At 32.7% G+C, this 24,080-nt stretch overlaps 1 protein-coding gene across 1 annotated transcript in view; it reads right to left on the bottom strand.

Moving 5' to 3' along the window:
• LOC129219819 (CUGBP Elav-like family member 3) overlaps nucleotides 1–23,026 on the bottom strand; it is a 75,279-nt gene extending 52,253 nt beyond the window's left edge. The window contains exons 1-2 of the mRNA XM_054854124.1: nucleotides 22,798–23,026; nucleotides 16,208–16,290 (exon numbers count right to left, since the gene is read on the bottom strand). Coding sequence (XP_054710099.1) covers nucleotides 16,208–16,290; nucleotides 22,798–23,026 — 312 coding nt within the window. The remainder of the gene's footprint in view (nucleotides 1–16,207; nucleotides 16,291–22,797) is intronic.
• Between the last annotated feature and the right edge of the window lie 1,054 nt (nucleotides 23,027–24,080).

Raw genomic sequence — 24,080 nt, 5'->3', positions numbered from 1 at the left:
AGGAGCAGCATCGTGAGGACCCGGTCGACGGTGATGCTGCAGAGGGTGCTGGCGGGAAATTAAAATGATAGCACATCAAACCAGTCAAATGAAAGCAATAAGCAATCGTGATTGCTCAAAAAAAATCAGCATGTAAAAGCAAAATGTGAATGACTTTGGATATTTTAATTAAAAACAAGTGCCTTAACTATTGAAAATAAATACCAAGTTTTTTCAAAATGACGACCTTTACAGGTTTTTGTTTCCTCATGGTGCTGGTTTCTCCAAGAAAAAATATATTTCTTTTGGATTAAAAGTTTTTTAAGTAACAGCTGAAAGAATTAGTTTTCATCATATTTTTTCTAATGATTTTAAAATATTCATTCGTTGGATGAAGTTATTTATGAATATCTTAAAGTTTTTATTTATTTTTTTCCCCCATTTTAAGATATAGCTTACAGTTAGTACCTTTTTGGCCTGAAATTTGCAAAATCCTAAATCTACACATCACTTCTCCCAATTGGTGTGAATTTTTGACACACTACTGTATAAATAAAATAATTTTGTCGTAAGAGTGTGGAGTTCATAAAATGATTTTTTTCTATTTTTCATAACAATTTGAAAGTTTAAACTGATATGTCCCAAAACTAGGGTTTTGGACTTAGTGACTCTTTCTTGAATGTCGATGCTATGTAACTAATTGAAATTAAACATGAAAACCATTTATTTGAGACTGAAAACAAGGCTGACTGCATCTGGCACCTCTGAACATAAGAGCATTCTGTTTTTTAGAATTTAATTGATTCTATAGCAATGCCTTTCAAATTGATTCTATAGAAATGCCTAAACATTCAACACGATTGCAGTAACCATCAGAGAGGTCTCCAGAATTTTGACAGCAACTCATGAGCTTTGCGTTGAATAATATGCACCACATTAAGCAAGAGACTACAAAAGTGAAAAGCAAATTTTATAAATTTATAAAAATTATAAATGCACAGCCTAAAACTTCTTGATGATACAGGAACAAGAGTAAGCAAAATTTATGGAATCTTTTACCCTATTATTAATTTTAATAATATGTTATCTTTCTAAATGATGAAACATTCAAGAATTCTGACCCCCCCCCCCCCCTCCATGCAGCCAGAAGCTTTATGCATCAGCCTCAAAGCAGGAAAACGCGATAATAATAAAGACATTGTTTTTTCCATTATATTTATTGAAATCAATAATCAACTGCGTTGAGCTTCACTTCAGAATTTGTTGTTGTTCAATGAATTACAAATCAGACAAATATTAACAAGTTATATATGAATATAAGGCTCCGGCAGTTTTTTTATTATTATAATTATATATTTCATTTTATTTATTTATTTATTTTTATTTATTTTTTTTTTTTAAAGAAGTAAAGCCCAGATGAAAAAAAAATAAATAGAGAGATTTTTTCAACTTCCAAACATTTTCACGTCTTCTGTTAAGATCTATAGTAGACTCTCTCTATCTGAACAATCCGTAACGTGAACATCCCCATATTCTGAAAACATTTTGATGGTCCTGGCGAAACTCCATAGACTTAACATAACGATGGCTAAGGTGTGATACCTCATAACTTATACTTTTCAATATTGAGTTACGAGGTATTACACCTTAGCCATGGATAAACTGACCTCTCTGTACTCTGAACACCCTATAATATGAACAGTGAACACCCTAGTATTATGAATGCTATTTTTAACCCTGTTCAATTATTACCTCTCTTTATAATACTGAACATATTCACAATCGGAACTCAGGAATTCCTTTGAATAAAATTCAGAAACCTGAAATACCTTCTCAATTTTGTTACATGATTTAACAGTATTCAGAAGATGAAGAGAGGGAGAAAAAATAATACAGTAGAAGACTGTAATAACACACACCTTGGGACCAGAGCTTTTGCGTTATATAGGTTTTTGCGTTATATAGAGTATGTCAAATTTTGAAACTAATATTCAGAATATAGCTATATATTAGCACTTCAGAATGAGTTTTACCTGCAATGAGTATTAAAGTACTAATATTACATTTAGTCATTCACAAATTAATATGTTTCACAAGTAAATTATTCTACACTTCTGCTAGCTTCATGGTTTGCATAACAGCTGCATTTTCAAGAGCCATCTGGTATTTTCTGCTTACTGTGAGAATTAATTTTCATTTAAAAGCTTTGAATTAAGATGGGAAGATAAAAAAGTTTCAAAATTTAATTTTCCTATTAATTTTTATGATTGCAAAGCAAAACAAAGGGATTTTTAAAACTTCAAAATCTATTGTTTACTTCTGAAAAGTTGTGCGGTTTATAGAGAATTGCGTTATATAGGTCGGCGTTATGAAAGTATTCTACTGTATTTTCTTGGATATTGCTGCATTGCATAATATCATTCAGTTGAGCAATATGAGCCTGAAGTTTCTGCCACTGAATTGCATATTTCAAGCAACCAACCATGCAGGGCCATATACAAGGAGAAGGGTGTTCTTAGGGTTTAAACCCCCCCCCCCCTCCCCGAAAAATTCGGTTTGACATTTTAATGTTTGTTTATATTTAAAATTTCCAAAAATATTGTTCCAAAACTAAAATGTCTTTAATATGTATATTAATTGCATAAAACCCTTTCATAATAGATAACCCGATGACTTGAACATTAGCACAAATAGTGCAAAGCTCTGCATGAAAGTTTTTAAACCCTCCCCCAAATTGTTTTCTAGTTACAGCCCTGCAACCATGCTATCTAGAAGTATTCAAGAAATTTAAAATCTGATTACCTTACAGCCCTGCAACCATGCTATCTAGAAGTATTCAAGAAATTTAAAATCTGATTACCTTCAAGCAAAATGAGGCTGAGAATCACTGGAGAACTTTTCACTAAAACAATTGGATGATAACATGTACTTTGCATGAGAATACGCAATGCAAAAACAGATTGAAATTATTCTTTTTTGCGAGTATTGTACCGTTAACTGTATTGTAATATTTTATAGTTGAATACTACGTAAAACTTTTTTTATAAAAAAAAATTAGAAATGCAGGAGTTAAGGTCCTCCCGCGTTTAACTAGTCATTGCACTAGCTGCCAATCCAAAATTTAGCACCTCTATCCCAATAACTTGTATAGCTCACTAAGAAAGTACTGATCAGTGATCATGGGACACGGGAGCGTCCCACAACTGCCAAGAAAACCAAGTGCCTACCTCCAAGAAAGCCAAATATCCGCCGCCAAGAAAGAGGAAAGAAATTTTAAACACGCGACTAAGGACAGTGTACACGACAGAACAAGTTGGGGTTTTCACCCCACTGTATCGCAGCCCCATGAAGACCCCCCCCCCCCCGAGTTTATTTTTGGTTTACTCAAATCTCTTGTGGCCCCTGACGAAGTATACCAAAATACAATCTCCAGGACCATCAGGTGGAGGAGGAATTTAAGTTAGAAAATCGCTATTCAAAAACCTTTTCTTGTTCTTTGACAGGGCTACAGCCCAGACGAAAACAGGGATTGAGCTGAAATTTCTCACACACATTCCTTGTGCCCTACTGATGTGCCATTTGTGCCATTTGACCCCCTCCCCCCTCGTTTCTATCTCCCGAATCATTCCTTCCCGGGGGTCGTCTGTAACAGCCCCCCCCCCCCGGGTCTTTGTTAATGATGTTTTGTATACATATTCTTGGGGGGCATTGAGGGCATATGCAAAAATTCAACCCCAGGAACATCATGGGCTAGAGTAATTAAACTTTGAAAATCACTAATTTCCCCTAAATTCTTGTGTACTTACTCTCAGCTCATAGGGTTTATTAATCTCTGACTGAAATTGCAAGGCAGAAACAGATCTAACAGTTATTCAAAAGTTATCTTAAGAAATGAAATTCAATCAAGACTAAAACAGATCCAACAGTTCATTGCCCACCAGATGGCGCTATAAGCTTAAGCGAAATTTAGTGGGGCCATGAATAGTTGCATAGATCTTCTGATGCATCCAAATTTAATACATTCAATGGCTTTTTTTTTCAGCGATACCATACGTTATTTTGTCTTTTTAATGAACTTTTAAACAAAACAAAGTATTGAACAAGACAAAGAGTTCTATTAAAATGAAAAATAATTCGCCAAATAATTAATAGAAGCAGTCAAAATGTAAAATAATCCGCCATATATGAAAAGAAGCCGTTAAGTGAAGTAAAAAGCTGAATTAAAATAACCCCTGCCAGTATGAAGACTGCTTTGTACTTTTCCGCTACAGGTACGTGATGCGGCTTATTTTTAACCTTTTCGAGATTACTTTTATTTTATTCATTGCCGCCATTACTTGTTCAGAGATACCATGCATTATTTTGTCTTGAACTTAAAAAAAAAAACTTGAACTTAAAGCAATTTTAAAAATCTTTGTAAAATAGAGAATTAACTACATATAGAATGTTAGATTTAAAACTTTGAAATATTAGTACTATTTTATTACCGTATTACTATAGTACTGCATTAGTTATTTTCAAATACTTAAATATTTTTAGGATATAAGACCCTATAAAAAAACCCGCTATTTACATACTATATTAATTTTATTAAACTAATTAACTGTGAGATATTATTTTTATTTAATGAACTCTGAGCCTTATTCAAAGCAAGTTTAAATTAGCTATTTCACTTATTAATCAAAGTGCGACAGCAATATCTTATGCTTAATTTTTTTAAAGATAGTTTAAAATTTATTTAAATATAATTTCAATCTTTTTATATATATATTCACTATTCTGCAATAGTCTAAAAACAAAATAATTATACTATAAATTAAATTAACTTTTTACAAAAATACCAGACATCTGGTTTTTTTTTTTTTTTTTTTTCGTTTTTCAAAGCCAAAACATGTGTTGAGTTAGCGAGAGTAGAATTTTCAGGATTCTAATGTTGATAATATATTACTCTTAAATGCTTAAAAAACTCTAAAACTTACTTTTTCCATTTCCAATTTAGAAAATTTCCCGGGGTTAAACCTGCGGTATGCCCCTCACTCTACTAATATTTTTTGTATTTGGGCACACTGGGAGCGTCCTTCCATGCAAGTCAAGTGCCCTACCTTATATCAATGCCTAGCCACGGACCAGCACGACTTCCCCCAAAATGTCCCTGAAAAATCCCCCCAAAATGAACTGTAAAAATGTCCCACACTGAAGACAAGTGACGTGATCTAATTGAACCAGAAAATTTGTATACAAATTCTTAGATTGACTTTGAAAACGCCATGCCACATATTGTTTGTTTGTATAAATCATATACCAGGGGTCTGGCCAGAGGATATTTGGGTCTGTTAACAGACCCTTCACAAAAATCCGATCAACCAAAATGGACCTTTCATAAAATCCCGATCAAACAAAACGGACCTTTCACAAAATCCCGATCAAACAAAACGGACCCTTCACAAAATTCTGATAAACAAAATCGAATCTTTCACAAATTGTTTATTGAAAGAGCAAATCTGAAAGCAAAATAACGCATATTTCTGTGTATAAACCGATAATTTTTAGAACCTTTTTTGAAGTCAAATTAGCGGGATCAGCTTATACAAAATCGGCTATTTTTGAAAGAAAAAATTCGGCACTCTTGCCATGCTCCTGCAAGCGATAAATAATTGCTACTGCCAAATAAATATAATGGTTGTTTGTTTTATCACAGCTAATTAGCAGCGGAGTTGTTGTAAACTTTCTGAAAAGGCATTGGTAAGCACTTTTCTCCCCCCCCCCCCCCCCGCTCATGATTTAATAAACAATAATAATATATATCTGCGAAATGAACTTAGAACTGCAAAAGGATAGTAAGGGTGGGGAAAAAATAGGATCGCTTCAGCTAGATAGGGTTACCAACTTCAAAATTATCCCCACTTAGTGTCTGGTGTTGAACCTTTATAATGTCTTGATTAGAAAATATTCTCATCATTTTGCCAGCTTGTCAATATGTGCGTTTTTACGGTGCAGTGCGATGTTTAATTGTTATTTTGGGAGGAAATTATATGGGTTTTGATTTTTCGATGCTAACAAGGATGATTAACTTTAAATAAACTCTTTTAATTACCGTTTTTTTTTCTTTAGATGTCTACATTTTGAAAAATGCAATCTTTTAACATCCGATATGAGAATCATATTTTGTTCTTTTTTCAAGCTAACTTCGCTTTATTAGGATTCAAATAAATGAAAAGTCTCTTTATTTCTGTTAGAACTCTCATTTCAAGTTTTTAAAGCAAAATTCCATTTTCTGTTATGAGTCAAAAATTAAAATGTTGAATAGATGGTTTCTTTTATTTTATTTTTTGGGTCAACTGTGTCCACAGATATTAATGATATATTTATCATAGACTCTAAAATGCAATTTTAAAATAATTTTATCAAAAACATTTCTTTTACAAGCCGTTTTTATACTTTTGATGCCTTCACTTTGAGAATTGCGATCTCTTTGCATCCGCTATGGGAATCCGATTTTACGAAATTTTGATGATTATTACGCTTTGTTAAGAGGTAAACAATTGAAATATCTTTTTATTTTTGTTAAAATCACGGAATTTATAAGTTTTAAACGAAATTCTGTGCTTTTTAAGAGTGTCTTGGGTCAAAAAGTTGAATGCTGAACCCTATTCTGAATTTTATTTTATTTATTCATATTTTTGTTACAATTATTTTAAGTACTGTACAGAAATATATCTAGTATAATTTAACATAATGTAGAATGGTAGATAAATATTGATACTTGAAACAGCGATGCCCCCCCCCCCCTGCCAAATATCAGAAGAAAAAAAATCCAGAATGATTTTCTCGACGTAGAAGAGGAAAACACTCAACTTTAAGTTTAATTGATGCCGTTTGTGCCATCTCTAAATTCTAAAATTTTGTTTTGACAATTTTTTTTTTTTTTTTTTTTTGCGAAATTTTTTGATTTTTTATAAAATTCATTTTTTACAAAATTATTTGATTTTTCACAAAAAACGGACCTTGTGAAAAATCTTGGACAGACCCCTGTATACACTAGAAAATATGTAAATTGGCATTTTCAAGGTTCAAAAAATCTGAACCTTTTTTTTTTGGAAAAGGGGGGGGGGGGGACGCCGTGGGATTACATAACCCATGGATCACCGCCGACGTCTAGCCCCCTCAATAATTTTTGCAAGTCAGCGCCCCTGTTTTCCTTTTTCATCACAACTGTTAGAATTTTTTAATTTGTTTTTCGTACGTACATTTGAAAGCACATTTGCATATTTTATTATATATTTTTAAAGTGAAAAGTATCACTGCAAACCGTGAACTGAATTATGCAAATGTTCTGTCCTTATAAGTTAAGGAAACAAGATGTTTTTTGCTTTTAGAAGGTTATGCCGTTAATTTGGTTAGCAACAAAGATCGTTGATATGAAATTCATGTATGTTATAATATCTTCAATAAAAGATTTGCTTTTAAATAAGTGTCTTCTGATCTCAACAGACGGAAATTGGTATTTTCATGGTGGATGTACGTTATAAACGCTATTAGCGGTAATATATTCTACATTGGTTATGGGGCCTTAAAAACCCTGATAAATAACTATAGACTTTTCGTCATATTATTGGACTTGATATATCAGAAAAGAATGGAGAACAGCCTAGAAGAAAATTACAGTAGTATCGACTTTCCAAAGCTGAATGCGTTCAACTATAGTTCATGGAAGTGTGATGTAAAAGTTGTTCTAATTGACAGAGGATGTTGGGAATTCATCGTCGGGGAACCAAAACAACCAGCAGAAACATCCCCGGAAGCACTGATAAGAAATTTCGAGCAGAGGAAAGCCAGAGCTTACACAACAATTTACACAAGTGTTGAACGGCAATATTTAAAATTGATTCAGTGTACCGAAGATGGAAAAGAAGCTTGGACTATTTTAAAGGAAAACTTCGAACCTTGTTCCCGTGCTCGTATAGCAACTTTAATCGATGAATTTTATGAACCGAGATATTATCCAGATGAAGAAACAGTTGGAATCTTCTGCCAAAGAGTAAAGGAAAAGCAACTTCAAATCAAAGATGCTGGATTTGAAATACCTGAACTGTTAGTAACATTTCAGTTAATTAGAAGACTACCCAAAGAGTTTGAAAACCTTGTTCAAATATTATATCGCCTGGATGATAATGAATTCACTTACAACAATGTGGAAAAGCAGTTAATAAGCGAATCGGGGAGAATTCAGTTAAAGATGAAAGACGAGGGATATCTACCCGTAGATAACGCACACATTTCCAAATTGGAAGACTGTTCGAACTTGAATACAACCCCTAAATGGAAGAAAAGTCAGTTCTCGAGCGTTAACAGTGGAAGCAAGCTGAGGCAAACATCGCATGAAAGACGAAATCTTCTGGGGCCGTGCACATTTTGTGGAAAGAACAATCATTTATCTAAAAACTGTTATTTCAAGAACAGAAGAAAACCGGGTGTCAAAAGGAAATCGTCTCAACCAGACAGCCGCATTTTTTACACGGAACATATGGAAGTGCAGAATTCGTCAGTCTCAAGTAATGAAGATACGATAGAACTCGGGGAATTTTTGATAGACAGTGCAGCAACAGGAAATTTTTGCAACAACAAAGAATGGTTTGAATTCATTTATCCTGTATCTAAACGTGAAGTTTTAATTGGGGATAAAAATTGCACTAGTGAAATAAAGGGCATAGGTGATATAGTGTTTTATGTAAAAGATAATGGAAATTTTGTGAAATTAATTCTTAAAAATGTTTATTATACACCTAATATGCGTAGGAATTTAATTGGAGGTGCAAATATTGATTTAAGAGGGTACAAAATAATTTGGTGTAATAATAAAATGAGAATTTTTACTAAAGATGATGAATATTTCTTAACAGCTCATAGAGTAGGGAAATTGTATGTTATTTACGGTATACCTAACTATAGGAAATCTGAAATATTTAATGTGAATGCATATAATGTTTCCATTAACATAAATCAGGGTGGCGACAGAAACTGTGAAAAAAAGTTCCCTGACTTTTCCCCGATTTCCCTGATTAAGTTCACCAAATTTCCCTGATTTACGTTACCAATGAGAATGGTTTTCTTTCTTTGCTCTACTTGAAATCCATTGTATGTTTGTATAAAATGCAGTATTTTAAACGTTTTAAGTTGTGTAAAATTGTTGAACTAAAGATATTTTTTGAAAAGATGCTACTTTTTTAATAAAATGGTTTTTTAAAAAAAAGACAATTTTTTCGGGGAGGGGGGGGGGGAACCTACAAAACAGTATATTAAATTTTTATACACGGAAAGATTATAGAAAAAAAAAACAAATACTTTACTTCCAGAACCCACTTAGCATAAGAATTTTAAGAAACTATTAAAATTACTCTTAAAAACATATGTGTATTTATGATAGAACTAAAAAGTAATTGAAATTATTTTGAATTAAGTTTTCAAACAGTATAATAATTGTTGCAAGAATAACAAGTAATAGTGAAAGAATAGAAGTAATGTAGTTATTCTTATATAACTAATTGATATATTTATGCAATTCTGATGAAACCATTTGACATCCATTCATAGGGAGCTTTTCTTTAATCAAGAACATAGGTTTTAATGAATGAATACAGCATTTTGACAATAAAAAAATAAAGATATTTACTTAAGTACACAAGTTAACTTTATTTCAAATGATTTCAGCATGTAACGAAAAAAAAAAATCTTAGATTGCTTTTGTAACAAACAACTTTGAAATGCAAGAAAAAAAAAGCAATTAGTTAATTTCAAAATATATAAAAGAATAATACAACTTGGTTATAAAATTAAAGAATTATACTTAAGTCTGAAGAAAAGAAAACCTTTACAATCTGCTGTGACAATAAATGGTATAACGGCAAAAAACAAAGTTATTTTAATTTAAAGTTCAATTTTAGCAATTAAATTAAAAACCCGAAGAAGTAATAACTTTTAAGCTTTTATAGTATTAATTCAAAAAACAAAGATTTCTTCTTGAAATAATGATTACAGTACTTAATTACTTCGAGACAATGGAATAAAGGCAAAGGAGCTAAGACATTAATGAAGGTTTCCTCTTTGCCTGTATGGTTGTTTATTTTACATAGCATTGAAATTGTAAAAGGAAATTTCAAGCTAGGTAAAATAAACAACCTAACAGTAAAATAAACAATCGTAGGAAGTTCATCCTGTGGTTAATAAGTAAGATTCAATACTTTGACGTTGAGGAAAAAAGATGCACAAATATGCGACAGTATATAATTGCACCTCATTAATTTAACATTATTTTTAACAGATAATTGGCGGAAAATGCGTAGGGAATTAGAGTACTTAATTTTATAACTTAAAAAAAAAAAAAAAATTTCTTCAAAAAATCAATTTTCCCTGATTTTTTGCTATTTTTTCAAAATTCCCTGATATTTCCCTGATTTTTTCCCTGATTAGTAAAGTTCCCTGACTTTTCCCTGATCTCCCTGATTTCCCTGATCTGTCGCCACCCTGTAAATGATCTGCATAAAAGATTTGGTCATGTTAATGCTAATTTACTAAAAAATATGAGTGTTAACAATAGTGTCAAAGGTATTGAAAACGTAATGGGAAATTTCGATTCTTGTGTGACTTGTAAAATTGCTAAATCTACTAGAGTTTCTTTAAACAGAAATTATGTAACATTAACTAATAATGTGTTGGATAAATGTTATATGGATTTGTGGGGTCCCGCTCCAGTTCGTTCGCTAGGAGGTAGTTTGTATTTTTTATCGATAATAGACGACTATTCTAGAAAAGTAGATGTATTTACGATAAAAAACAAAAGTGAAGTATTTGATTGTTTTAAATCCTATCTAGCCAGATCTGAACGTACATTAAATTGTAAATTAAAATCAGTTAGAACTGATAATGGCTTAGAGTTTTGCCATAAGCAATTCGAAAAATTTCTAAATGAACGCGGGATAAAAATTGAACGATCTTCTGTTTATACACCTCAACAAGTAGGCGTAGCAGAAAGATTTAACCGTACAGCTTTAGATGGAGTTAGAGCATTATTGCATGAAAGTGGATTGCAAGAAAGGTTTTGGGCTGAAGCCCTGCATACTTTCGTTCACATTTACAATCGTTGTGAGCATAAACTTACAAAAGGTAAAACACCAATTGAAATTTGGAGTGGTCATAAACCTTCAGTACAACATTTCAGATTATTTGGATCGCTAGCATATGTACATATTCCTAAATTTAAAAGGCATAAATTAAACTACAGAGCTAAAATTGGCATACTTGTCGGATATGCAACAAATAGAAAAGGGTATAGAATTTGGTTACCGAAAGAGAAAACTATAGAAGAAACTATTCATGTTAGTATAGACGAGCGTAAAAACGGGGTAGAAAGTCTTTTCGGTGAAGGTCGTAAAAATGAGTACGCAAACTTTAAAATTGGTACGCTAAATTGGCCGATTGAAGAGGAACATGAAATTATTGAGGAACAAAAATCTGACGCTGATAGAAAACTAAAACCTTTAAACATTTCTGAGTGGGAAAGAAAAGAACGACCGCGAAAAAAGAGCAATAGAGTTGACGTCTATTACTATCCACCTGAGGGAAAACCTAGGTTAAGATCTTTAAAAAAAGTAAAAGAATATTGTGAGGAGCAACAAATTGAATTTAAACCTGATGCATTTTTGTTTAAGCCGAAAAATGATCAAACACCGGAGTCAGAAAATGAAAATAGTGACGAGTCTAATTCGGAGAACGAAAATAATTTTACTTGTGACGAAATAGATTTCGCTTTATTTCAGGACGAAGTAAATAACGTAGAATTACCTAGAACCTTCCAGGAAAGTCAAAATGTTCCAGAAAAACTTGAATGGGATCGAGCGATGAATGAAGAATTAAAAATATTCAAAGAAAGAAAAGTATTTACTTTAGTTGAACTCCCCAAAAATTCTAGAATCATAGGAAACCGTTGGGTATATAGCATAAAAAGGGATGATAAGAATAAAATTAAAAAATTCCGTGCAAGATTAGTGGCTCTTGGTTGGAAACAGCCGGCAAACATTGATTACAATTTGGTGTTCTCGCCAGTCATTTGTTTTTCAATTGTTCGATTGTTTTTCATCTTATTTGTATCCGTGCTATGTTGGTCTCATGTACATTTAGACATAAAATCTGCCTATTTGTATGGAAGTCTAAATGAGAAGGTATACATGACCCAACCTGTTGGACATGAAGTTAAAGGTGAAGAACATAAGGTTTGGTTGCTTAATAAAGCGCTGTATGGGCTTCATCAAAGCGGAAGACAATGGAATTTGGAGTTAGACTCTAATTTACACAAACTTGGGTTTGAAAAAATGAAATGGTGTAATTGTACTTATAAACTTAAAGATGAAATAGTTTTGTTGGTTTACGTAGATGATTTAATATTATTTGGAAAAAGTAAAAGTAAAATTGATGAAATTATTGCATTACTAAAAAGTAAGTTTGACATCGTAAATTTGGGGGAAATTAAATTTTTACTGGGTGTAAATTTTGAAAAGATTGGCAATAAAATTTATTTGCATCAAGAAACTTATATAAATAAACTAATGGAAAAATTTAAAGATTTGCCAAGAAATCATGTTAATTTACCTTTCAAAAACAGTGTTGAATTACCTCAAAGGGTTAACGAGAAAGAAATTGTGGAAAATGATGTAATGAAAAAATACCCGTATAGAACTTTGATTGGGTGTTTATCATTTCTAGCTGCGAGAAGCAGACCAGATATTTCTTTTGCAGTAAATGTCATGTCTCAATTTTGCAATGGTTATTTATTTAAACATTGGACTGTTACTGTAGATATCATGAATTATGTGTTTAATACTAAAAGTTTAAAAATTAATTTGTCGAATGTTAACAATTCTAAAGTCAGAACAAACAACGTAAGTAGAAGCACAAATTTGTAAATAACCGCAGACACGTGTTTCGGCGTTACAGGGAACGCCTTTTTCAATGCAAAAATAATGAGCTTATGGATGAAAAGACATCCGACAAAAGCCAAGAGCAGATAAGCATGCAGCTTAAAAGATAAAAGATTTTCCTTACCCGTACTTGTCTTAAGCAATGTTCTTTTGTTTTTAATGGGAATTTTTATATTATGTTAGATGGTCTGGCTATGGGTAACCCACTTAGCCCCATTCTTAGTGATATTTACATGCATTATTTTGAGGTTAAGCTGTTCCAAAAACTGCAGTTCCAATTTTATGTTCGGTATGTTGATGATTGTTTTGTTCTAATGAACCAGAATCAGTTTGAGAGTGATGAGGTTTTATCTATTGTAAACTCCATTGATCCTCATATTCAGTTTTCTTGTGAGAAAGAACGGAATAATTGCATTTCATTTCTTGATGTACTTGTTTCTCATACTGAAATTGGTTTTGAAACTACTGTTTATCGCAAACCTTTTGCTGTCTCTTTACCTCCTCATAGACTATCGTCTCATCCTCCAAATCAAAAATATTCTGCTTTCAATTCTTTTGTTTATCGCGCAATTAATATTTGTTCTTCGTCGGAACTTCTTAAAGTGGAACTTAATTATCTTAAAGCTGTGGCAATTGATAGAGACTATCCGCCAACTTTGATTGATTCCATTTATAAAAAACTTTCAAATAAATCCCAAACTAATGTTCTTAACCGAACCTTCATCAGAAAGAATTTGGTTGTTTTGCCATTCTTTCCATCTGTAAGCTATCAGGTTGCTAAGATTCTAAAACGTTTCCAATTCCAGGTGGTGTTCTCTCCTATTAATAAACTTTCATTCTCTTCTCTTAAAGATCCTATTCACGCTCTTAATTGTTGTGGAATTTATAGAATTAATTGTAGTTGTAAACTTGCCTATATTGGACAGACTCGGCGTGCTTTAAAAATTCGCTTGAAAGAGCATCAAAATTATGTGAAAAAACAACAATTAAACAAGTCTAGTATTGCTCAACATTGTTGGGATTCGAATCACTCTTTTGATTTTAACTCTTATCAGATTATCCAAAAATGCCCCAATTCATCAGATCTTGACTTTTGGGAATCTTTTCATATTTTGAGGAACAGTTCTAACTTAGTTAACGATCTTAGTTCAGTTCCATATTTTTCTAACATTTGGCTCCCATATCTTTAAATATTTTTCTAACATTTGGCTCCCATATCTTTAATACCCCCCCCTTTTTTCCCACTCATTTTTATCTATCTTGCTTTGTTTATTTTTACCTTTTTGTCTTGATTGACACCCCCCCCCCCCCCAATTTTCTTCTATTTATCTTTATTTTTCCTTTTTTGAATATTTTTTGTTTCTGTTTATTTTATTTCATGGTTTTCCATTCTGATTTTCCTTTCTTGCGGTTCACGGTTACTGACAATTTCTTTTCTTTTTGTTTAAGCTTCGGCTTAATCCTTGTCCAATTGAATTCTTTCTTTCTGGGTTCGTACCTAAGGGAAAGCTCCTGGCCTTTGCTTGCATTCCTATTGGTTCCTTATCGGTTTATAACTTTGTCATTGGTGTTTGGCTAATCCGTTGTTTTTATCTTTTAAGCTGCATGCTTATCTGCTCTTGGCTTTTGTCGGATGTCTTTTCATCCATAAGCTCATTATTTTTGCATTGAAAAAGGCGTTCCCTGTAACGCCGAAACACGTGTCTGCGGTTATTTACAAATTTGTGCTTCTACTTACGTTGTTTGTTCTGACTTTACTATTCAGCACAAAGGTATTTATTTATCTTATAACAATTCTAGTTTAATTGCGTATTCTGATGCAAACTGGGGTTATAAGTTAACGAATAGGTATTCTACAAGTGGGCATATTGTTTATTTTGCCGGTATTCCATTTAACTGGAAATCGAATAAACAGAAATCAATCGCTCTTAGTTCAATGGAATCTGAATTTGTATCTCTAACAGAAAGTGCTAAAGAACTTGTATGGTTTCCGAGAGTATTAAAAGAAATTAATGTCGTTAAAAACTTAAATATTCCTATACAATTTTGTGATAATCAATCTGCTATATATTTTTCTAAAAATTCACCAGAAAATGTTAAAACTAAGCATATAGATATAAAATATCAATTCATAAGAGATCTGATCAAAGAAACCTTATTTAGTTTAAGTTATATCAGTAGTAAAAATAATTTAGCAGATTTCTTAACAAAACCTTTATCAAAGGAAAAACTTCAGTATATTGTAAATATTATTTTTGAACTAAGAAAGAATGAATGTACGCCCGATGGGGCCGATTGTTAGAATTTTTTTAATTTGTTTTTCGTACGTACATTTGAAAGCACATTTGCATATTTTATTATATATTTTTAAAGTGAAAAGTATCACTGCAAACCGTGAACTGAATTATGCAAATGTTCTGTCCTTATAAGTTAAGGAAACAAGATGATTTTTGCTTTTAGAAGGTTATGCCGTTAATTTGGTTAGCAACAAAGATCGTTGATATGAAATTCATGTATGTTATAATATCTTCAATAAAAGATTTGCTTTTAAATAAGTGTCTTCTGATCTCAACAGACGGAAATTGTTATTTTCATGGTGGATGTACGTTATAAACGCTATTAGCGGTAATATATTCTACAACAACTATTTTCTCTGGAACCTGCCCCCATCACCAACTCCTTACCAGTGAGATCGATCCTTTAAAATGTTTTCAATGCTGTTTGGCGGGAAGTTTTGTAAAGTGAGGAAGTTGCTTGGTGAGCAAAAAGCTTCCTGTTAAACAGAATTGAAAATAATTTAAAGGATCTATCCTCACTGGTTAGGAGTTGGTGGTGGGGGTAGGTTCAAGCGAAAATAGTTGTGATGAAAGAGGAAAACAGGGAAGATGGTAGTTTGGCAGATACTTGGCGGGAAAACTAGATATCATAACGTTTTAAGGCTGAGGGTTTTGGGATTTAGGATGAAGGCCTTCTTTTTTTTGTAGAGCAGAGTGAAAGGTTTTCTTGGGCGGGAAATTTTTACAACAGGATTGTTTTTGATGATAGTTCATTTACCCAATAGAATGCCTATGCATGCATTTCCAGTCTCCCTATATAATGAACACCCATATAATCTGAACAATTTTGTTCGGTCCCATGAGTGTTCAGAATAGAGAGAGTCCAATGTATTGGCTTTGTTAAATACACATCACATCAAAAAAGTTCAAGAAATCAAATATTAATAAACTGCTAATTTAGCAAACATGTTCACAACTTACCCCTGGTAATGTTTTTTGTTCATGAAGAGCATTCTGTGCTTTTATGGCACTATCTCGCGCACAGTATGTTAAAAAAGCACATCCTGAAACAATATAGATTAATAGATTTTAATTTACACATTGCTTCTCTATTATCAACATGTATGATGATTATCACTTTCAATAAAATAAAAAAAATTACAGGTATAGAGCTAGCCGTAAAGAGTAAAAATTAAAATATGCATTCCAAGTTAACTTTTAAATGATTAAAATCAACAAATACCAACATAAATGTGATCTCCTTTTTCTAGGAAATTCACACAATGAGCAATAAAGAAAGGGGATAAGAGGATAGATGGAGTGGTCAGAACACTCTGGTTTCTTTTAAATATAGTCAATTTGCAATAACTCAAATATTCTTATAATTCGAAGTTTTATCAAGTTCCGACCCCTTTGTCTTTAATTCCATGCTAATTATTCTCAATATCTCGAAGTTAACTTCCTTTAACTGGAAGTTTTTTCAAAGATGACTCGAAATTTATTTCAAAAGAATGGAAAAAAAAAATAAAGAAACAAGTGACTATGAGAGAAAAATTAATTCACCTTCACTTCAAATTAATGCACAATAGACCTCTAAAGCAAGAAGCCTGTTCAGCCAGCGTGCGATAAAATAGTTACATGTGCGGAAATGAGTTAGCTTATTATTCTTTTGTTGTACTGTACTGCTTACACTTTGCCATGTTGCTGAACTACAAATTTGCTTTTAAGCTGTCTAGCTTTCAAGTCAACTGATTGTACCTTTATTCAAAGGCTGACCTAAGTTAAGATGCGTTCCTCTTCATTCTTTAGTTCGATCATTTGTTGATAAGTTTTTGAGACAGAGTGAGTTTTGTTTACTATTAAAGATATCTAAGCAAGTACTCTGTCAATGATATTAAAAGAAAAAGTGAAATTTCTAAAGCTGCAGAATCTATGAATCCGAATTTGAAACGAATGAAGATGTGCCCCTTTCCTGACAAAGTAGAATCAGCTCTGTTCAAGTAGTTCCAGCAATATCGAAATCAAAATCATACTTTTCATTTTTTCTCTGAATATTTTTGATTAAACTGTGCATATTGTGCTTAAAAACTTTTAAGTTCTATAATTTCGTCTGTTATTTGTACATATTAATTAAAATATTTGATGGTTTTTTCATATTAAAATGCCGAAAACCGAAACTAGCGGTAAGTCGAACTTCCGATAAGTTGAAGTGTTTTGTCGGTCCCTTTAGATTCGAGTTATCGCGAATTGACTGTAGTTGTAAAGAAAGTTGCAATGTAAAAGACAGTTTGAACAGCGTAAGTTTATTAAAATGAAAATTTTTGAACGGATTAGACTTTACGAAGTTATATTTATTCTTCATTTTTGCTTTCTCAAAATTAAGATTTTTTGTCACTAACAGGTATATTTTCATACTTAAAAAAATGCATGTGAACAAGGGTGCTCGAGTACCCCTCAAAATGTTTGTGATATTCTGGGCAACTTTTTCACAAACATTTTCACATCTAAAAATGTTACTTTTCATTTATTGTTATAGAAAAAAGCACCAACAATAATTTAGTTTCTATCAAGTACTTTTACTAAAATATATCTGAACAATAATGAACTTTTCATTTAAACGTATTTCTAACGTCCTAGTTCGCAGAAAATAGGAAAGTCTTCTAAATGCTAAGCTGTCAAAGCTCTCCCCTTCCTTAAAAAGTATTACGGAGCGTCTCAGATTCTGTTTTCTTAGCTTGATTTCCTAGGGAGAGCCTCTGAACACCTTGCCTCCATTCCATTTTTGGAGCTTAAATTTTAAAAAATTGCTGCGCCCCTAACATTAACAAATATGATCTACAACTAGCATTGTTTATATTACAATTTTGAAAAATTTCCATAAAGCGGCCCCCAAAATCCTTCTTTCTCATACGGATGACGAAAATTGCATTTTTAGAAGTACAATTCGAAAAACTTAAGGGGAAGAAACCTCTTCCGATAACATCATAGAAAAATGCTCTTTAGGACTTTAATTTTGAAAAACTTCCAGGGGAGAACCTATGAAGCAATTCTCTGACATCATTAAAGATTGTCTACAATTACATTTTTAGAACTTTAATTTCAAAATATTGGGAGGGAGATGGAAATCAATTTGAAAAATCTATTGAGAACGATCTCTGAGTCATATCATTTTTCCTAATATCAACATATATGATATATAATCCAGATTTTAAATTATCAAGTCTGAAAATTTCCCAGGAAGGGTAGGTACTTGAACTTTTTCTCCTTTCAACAATGCCAATGATCGTTTAAAACTACCGTTTTAGAACCAAAATTTCGAAAATTTACTGGGGAAGAACCCCCTCGTACTCCACTATTCCTCCGCTCTCAACTTGGACTACTGCCCGACCCGGTCCAAAACCAAAAGTTTCATCACCTCATTCTCTCCATGTAAAGATTGAAAAACTTACTGAGACAGAGAGAGATGGAAGGAGCTATGCTAATTTCATATGGGGGGGAGGGATTGAAGTCCCCCCCCTCCTAAAAAAAAATTCTGGTTGCGCCACTGCGTCTGCCCCTTGGATACCAGACACTTCCCACAATATGTTGTTCCAGCCAGTGGCGTAGGAACTTTGAAAGTAGGGGGAGCTGAAGACCATTGTGGGAACTGCCTTGGATCCAAGGGGCAGAAGCAGTGGAACAACCAGAATTTTTTTGTGTGTGGGGGGGGGGGGCGGGCATTTAAAAATGTTTTCTCATATGAGGCAGTGAGAAGCAAAGGGGTGCAAGTGGACATTTTCAAGTTTTGAGTAAAACGCCTTTAAAGATTAGTTCCTAGGTAGGCTTTCATTGAAATTTTTTTCTAAATCATGCTGTATAGCAGCAACTACCAGGGCTACTAGTATCATCTCTTGCCCCAAGATAGAGGAGAGGTTCACCTACCACGCATACTGGTTATCTCCAAATATGAAATTAGCGCCGATCCTTCTCTCCGTCTCTCTCTTTCCCAGGATTTTTTAAATCATATTTAATACTAGTGGTACCCATAGTAGAAAATTAAAAGGTCATTTGGTTCGCCTGATTATTTACAAATAATGGATGGTGAATTTCTCGCCAATTTGCTCGCCCATGTTACGGTTCTACGTTATGATAATTTGGTAATTTACTTGTCCACGTTACAATAATTTGTTCGGTAAAATGTTCTTAAAATTGGAATAGAAAAAGAAAAAAAATCGAATTTTCCAAAAATCACTTCGAGGTGCACACTCCCATGCTACAAACTTATTTTGTGCCAAATTTCATGAAAATCTGCAGAACGTTCTCTGACGGACAAAGAGAGATCCAGACAGAGAGACTTTCAGCTTTATTATTAGTAAAGATTTACATTGTGTAATGGGAGAATAAGGTGATACAACTTCTGGTTTTGGAAGGGGATCGGTCAGGAAATAGTGGGATCCGGAAGGTTCTCTCCCGGAAAATTTTCAAATTTCTAGTTCTAAAAACGTAGTTTTTGACAATCTGTGGTGATGTTAAGTGAAGGAAAGGTTCGAGTTCACTCCCTGGAAATTATTCAGAATTGGTGCCTTAAAAATACGATTATAAAAAAAACCGATTATCATTTGTTAACATTAAGGAAAATGATATGACTCAGGGATTGTCCTCAATCGATGTACATCTTCTTCCCAATATTTTGAAATTGGACTTCCAAAACGCAATTGTAGATAATCTTCAATGCTTTCAGAAAAGGGGAGGGGGGATTTTCCATATTGAAGTCCTAAAAGATGTTTTTCAATGTTATCTCTGAGGTTCCTTCCCCTCTTATTTTTCGAAATTGTAGTTTTAAAAATGCAATTTTCGTTGTTCTTTTGTTGGTATCAGAGAGAAGAGTATCAAGAGCTGCTTTACGGAAATTTTTCGAAATCATAGCCTAAAAAACGGGACTGTAGATCATTTTTTCTACTTTTAATCGTGAAAATGTATGTGAGAAAGTGTGGCCCAGAATCTCACTAACATAACATTTTGTAGTATGATCGAGTGCCCTCGTCCACACGATGGCACTTGATCGTGATGAATGATGATGAATTTGAAGTAGGGCTTGAAGATATAGTGTTGAAGTAAACCCTACCTGTTGTAGGATCTACAGACCATCAATCCAACCTGTTTTCATTTGAAGTCGACTTTTCTAGATTTTTGTTGGTTTAATCTGAACTTAGTTTTTTATAATGATTTAAATTTTGTTAAAGGTTCCAATTTGCATATAAATTGAAGTTATTACGTAGGTACATAGAGCCTTGTACTATCATGAATCTAGTTTTTTTTTTTTTTTTTTTTTTTTTTTTTTTAAACATATTAATTATTCATAACATCAATAACTATCTTAAGAGTAATAATTTTTTTTAAGAGTTCATTGATGTTAAAAATTTAGGAAAGTGAAAAAACCTTCGGTAAATTTTCACAGTTTAATTTCTGTTGGATATTTTACTTAATGTTATTTTCAATGGATGTTTGAAGTATTTCAATATCAAATGGCTTATGAAAATGTATTGAGTATAATTTAGTTCCCCTCAGACGTATTTATATATTATTTTTTAATATATCCAAGGGTACAAAGGCACCTGCCTACCTGTCCGCAGGGTAAACGGGGTGTTGTACCCTAGGACAAAAAAGATGGCTTTTAAGAAAAAAATTTTGAAGTTGAAAGCTTTGCGATTTTCACCTGACAAAAATTGCGAAATTAGATGATAAGTTGTAGATTCTGCCAGAAAATTTTCCTGATTGATTATCCATTCCCAGAGACCAGCAAAAATTGAACAGTAAATTTTGTCCGTGGGTACAGCAGCTTCCCCTACATTTTTTTTATAGTTTTTACAATACAATACTTCTAGAAATAGCGTTTTTTTTTTTTTTTTTCACACAGCTATGATATGCACCCCCAAAAGTCATTTCTGGGTATGCCAATGATTGAGGTTTTTTCTTTTGACAATATTTCCAACCAAAATAAATAAATGTAAGCTTGATAGAACTTTTTAGAAAATTTCAAATAAAAAGGAAATCAATTTTTTGAACAGTTCTTCAAAAAGCTGTAGTGTGAAAATTTTTCCGGGGGAGCAGAGCCATTCTGAAATATTCCAGGGGAAGCTCAAGCTCCCCCAGTTCCTACACCACTGGTTCCAGCTCCCTCTACTTTTACAATGCCCCTGCGGAAAACTATTTAGATGTACACAACTCATATAAATAAAAGACGTGTTTGCTTGATTACGTATTTTTGTAGACTGTGTTTTATATATTTTTCCCATTTCTTTTTGCAATTTTCTCTTAAATGCAATTTTACATTTAATTCTCTAGAATTCAAAATACAATATTCAATTTTTTCTGTGCAGTCTTAGTTCTGCACAGAAAAAAGTCTGTCTTAGCTCAATTTAGAAGTTATTTTATTTAATTTTTATTAACTTTCATTAATTCGGATGACCAGGATCCCCTATTGGTCCCATATTAATGAGGTTCTAATGTGTATGTGAAATAATTCAGATCATGATTTACAGCTTTAAAATGGGATATGGACAATATAAATATTTTATCAAAACAGTTTGGAAAACTGGTAATTTATTTTATATAAAAGGAAAAATATCAGGAATAATAAAAAGTGAAAGACACAATTTTGAGATGTTATGCTGCATTTTGAATGCAACATTTGAGAACTTTTGAACACATAATTCACATAAATGTAATTTTGATCTGTTTCTAAAAATTATATAAAAATATTTTCAAAAGATTAAAATTAGGTAAAAATAAAATATGAATAAAAATAATCATATTAATGTGTTGTAATCACAATAAGTATTGGAATATATATTCAACTTTGGTGCAGAAATATGTTGTAATAAAATTGATTTTTTTTTGTGTGGTCCCTTTGTGTCATTTTCCTAAATAAATTTTAATCAAAATATATAACTACTCAAATCATTTTTTCTTTAAAAAAAAAAAGATTTTGTTTTGTTATCAAAGTTGAATGGTGTTGTTCACATACGCGAAATCTCTTGCATTAAACGAGTCGGGGTAACAAAGAAAAAAAAACATAATAAACAAACTGTTAAAAATCACCATATTTGCTGTCAAAACAGAGTATTATTTCATAAAACTAACAAAAGATCTAAAATCGAAGCTTTTTACTTTTGGCTGACTGCCAAGAGTAAAGCCATAATCACCATGACTCATTAAAAAAGTCTGACAAATCCTTTTAACTTATCAACCATCACAACTATCGGCCCCCCAAACAAAAGACCCCTTTTGCTAAAATTCGGGAACCAAGTTGTAATAAATGACAGCCATGTTACAGATTACAAGTGTCACGATGTTAAACAAAATGTGAACAGGTAATCGAAAAAAGAGAAAACAGAATTCATTCACGGAGAACTTAAAATATAAAAGATAGAACAAAATAAACAGCTGGCTAGAACGCTGACTTCAGAACAGCAGATGTACGCCGGGATTAGCAGTGATGACCATGACTCATGATTGATATCTCGAGTAGTTAAAAGTAAAATCAGAGGGATTGTCACTTTTATTTATCCACAAAAGAAATATAAACTTACCTTTGTGCATCCCTGTGAATTTATCTTTAAGAACCGTTAGCTCGTATATTTTTCCGAAATTTTCGAACAGAGGTTTGAGTTCTTTTTCTTCTAAATTTCGAGGTATTTGGCCAATGAATAGTTTTATAGCATCGTGATCCTTTGTAGGAGCTTGATTATCACAGTTATTTTGTCCAACACTTAGTTGACGCGAGACGGGATCAACAAATCCATTTACAAGCGCGGCCATGTTGATCATCAGGCAACACGCTTTCCTGAGAGCTGTCACAGCAGCCTGCACGCGTTTCACAGGCTACAATGACCTGTACGTCAAAGTAATAGGAGCATTTCATTGGTTGACGATGCCTATAACCACGCCTAATAATCTTTATTTTTTTTAATAGAAATCTTTATTTTTAAATGTCGTAGGTCATTTAAAAAAAAGAAAAGAATATATCTCGAATGAAAAGAAGGATTCAAATGTTCTTCAGTTGAAATTTACAAGCACAGACTGTTGACAGTTAAAAAAATCATGTCACAATTTACTGTAATAAAAAAATAAATAACTAATGCATCTTGTGCCAAAACGTTTAAAAATGTTGCTCTTTGTTAGAGTCTCTTCCATTTTCATCCTCCATAGATTTTTAAATATAGATCTGAAAAATCGGGATAAGATAATTTTCTGCTGAAATAATTACGGGGAGCACTTACACATAAATGCTTATCTCCACTCAGCGCATCGAAAATAAATCTTTACTTCAGTGTAAAAGGAATAGGTGGCGAATTTACCATGTCGCAGTTGCAAGGGCCCTCATAATAATAAGGGGAATAAATAAGGGGTTCCATACGAGATTCAAGAAGGTAGCTTTCAAAAGCGTTCTGAAGAGAGAATCGACGACCTTAGCCATTAAAATAAAATTGAATTAAAGTAAATCAAAGAGAAAATTCAATGTTGAGAGAAGACATACAAGAGGAGGCGGTCCAAACCTAACCAGAATACGAGAAAGCCTTAAAAAATTATATCGAAAGGAGGATGAGGGAAAGTCGTAGAATCAAATCACTCTCAAACGGAAGAAAAATTGTTCAACAAGCACATGAATATTGCCTGGGAGTGAAGAATGCTGTTGATATCATTCTACCATTGCAACCGCAGAAACACATGTGCTGTGCCTAGAGTCCCTATATGAAAGGACTCTAGCTGTGCCGACATTCAGGACGCATCAGCAAGTTATCGCAACATTAGCCAATGTACTGCCAACGTTGGACAACGTAGCTTGTTGAAGTCCTAGATGGCGTAACATCAG

This window comes from Uloborus diversus, chromosome 4, assembly GCF_026930045.1.
Source record: "Uloborus diversus isolate 005 chromosome 4, Udiv.v.3.1, whole genome shotgun sequence".
Taxonomy (NCBI): domain Eukaryota; kingdom Metazoa; phylum Arthropoda; class Arachnida; order Araneae; family Uloboridae; genus Uloborus; species Uloborus diversus.
This window is presented reverse-complemented; position numbering and strand designations above follow the sequence as displayed.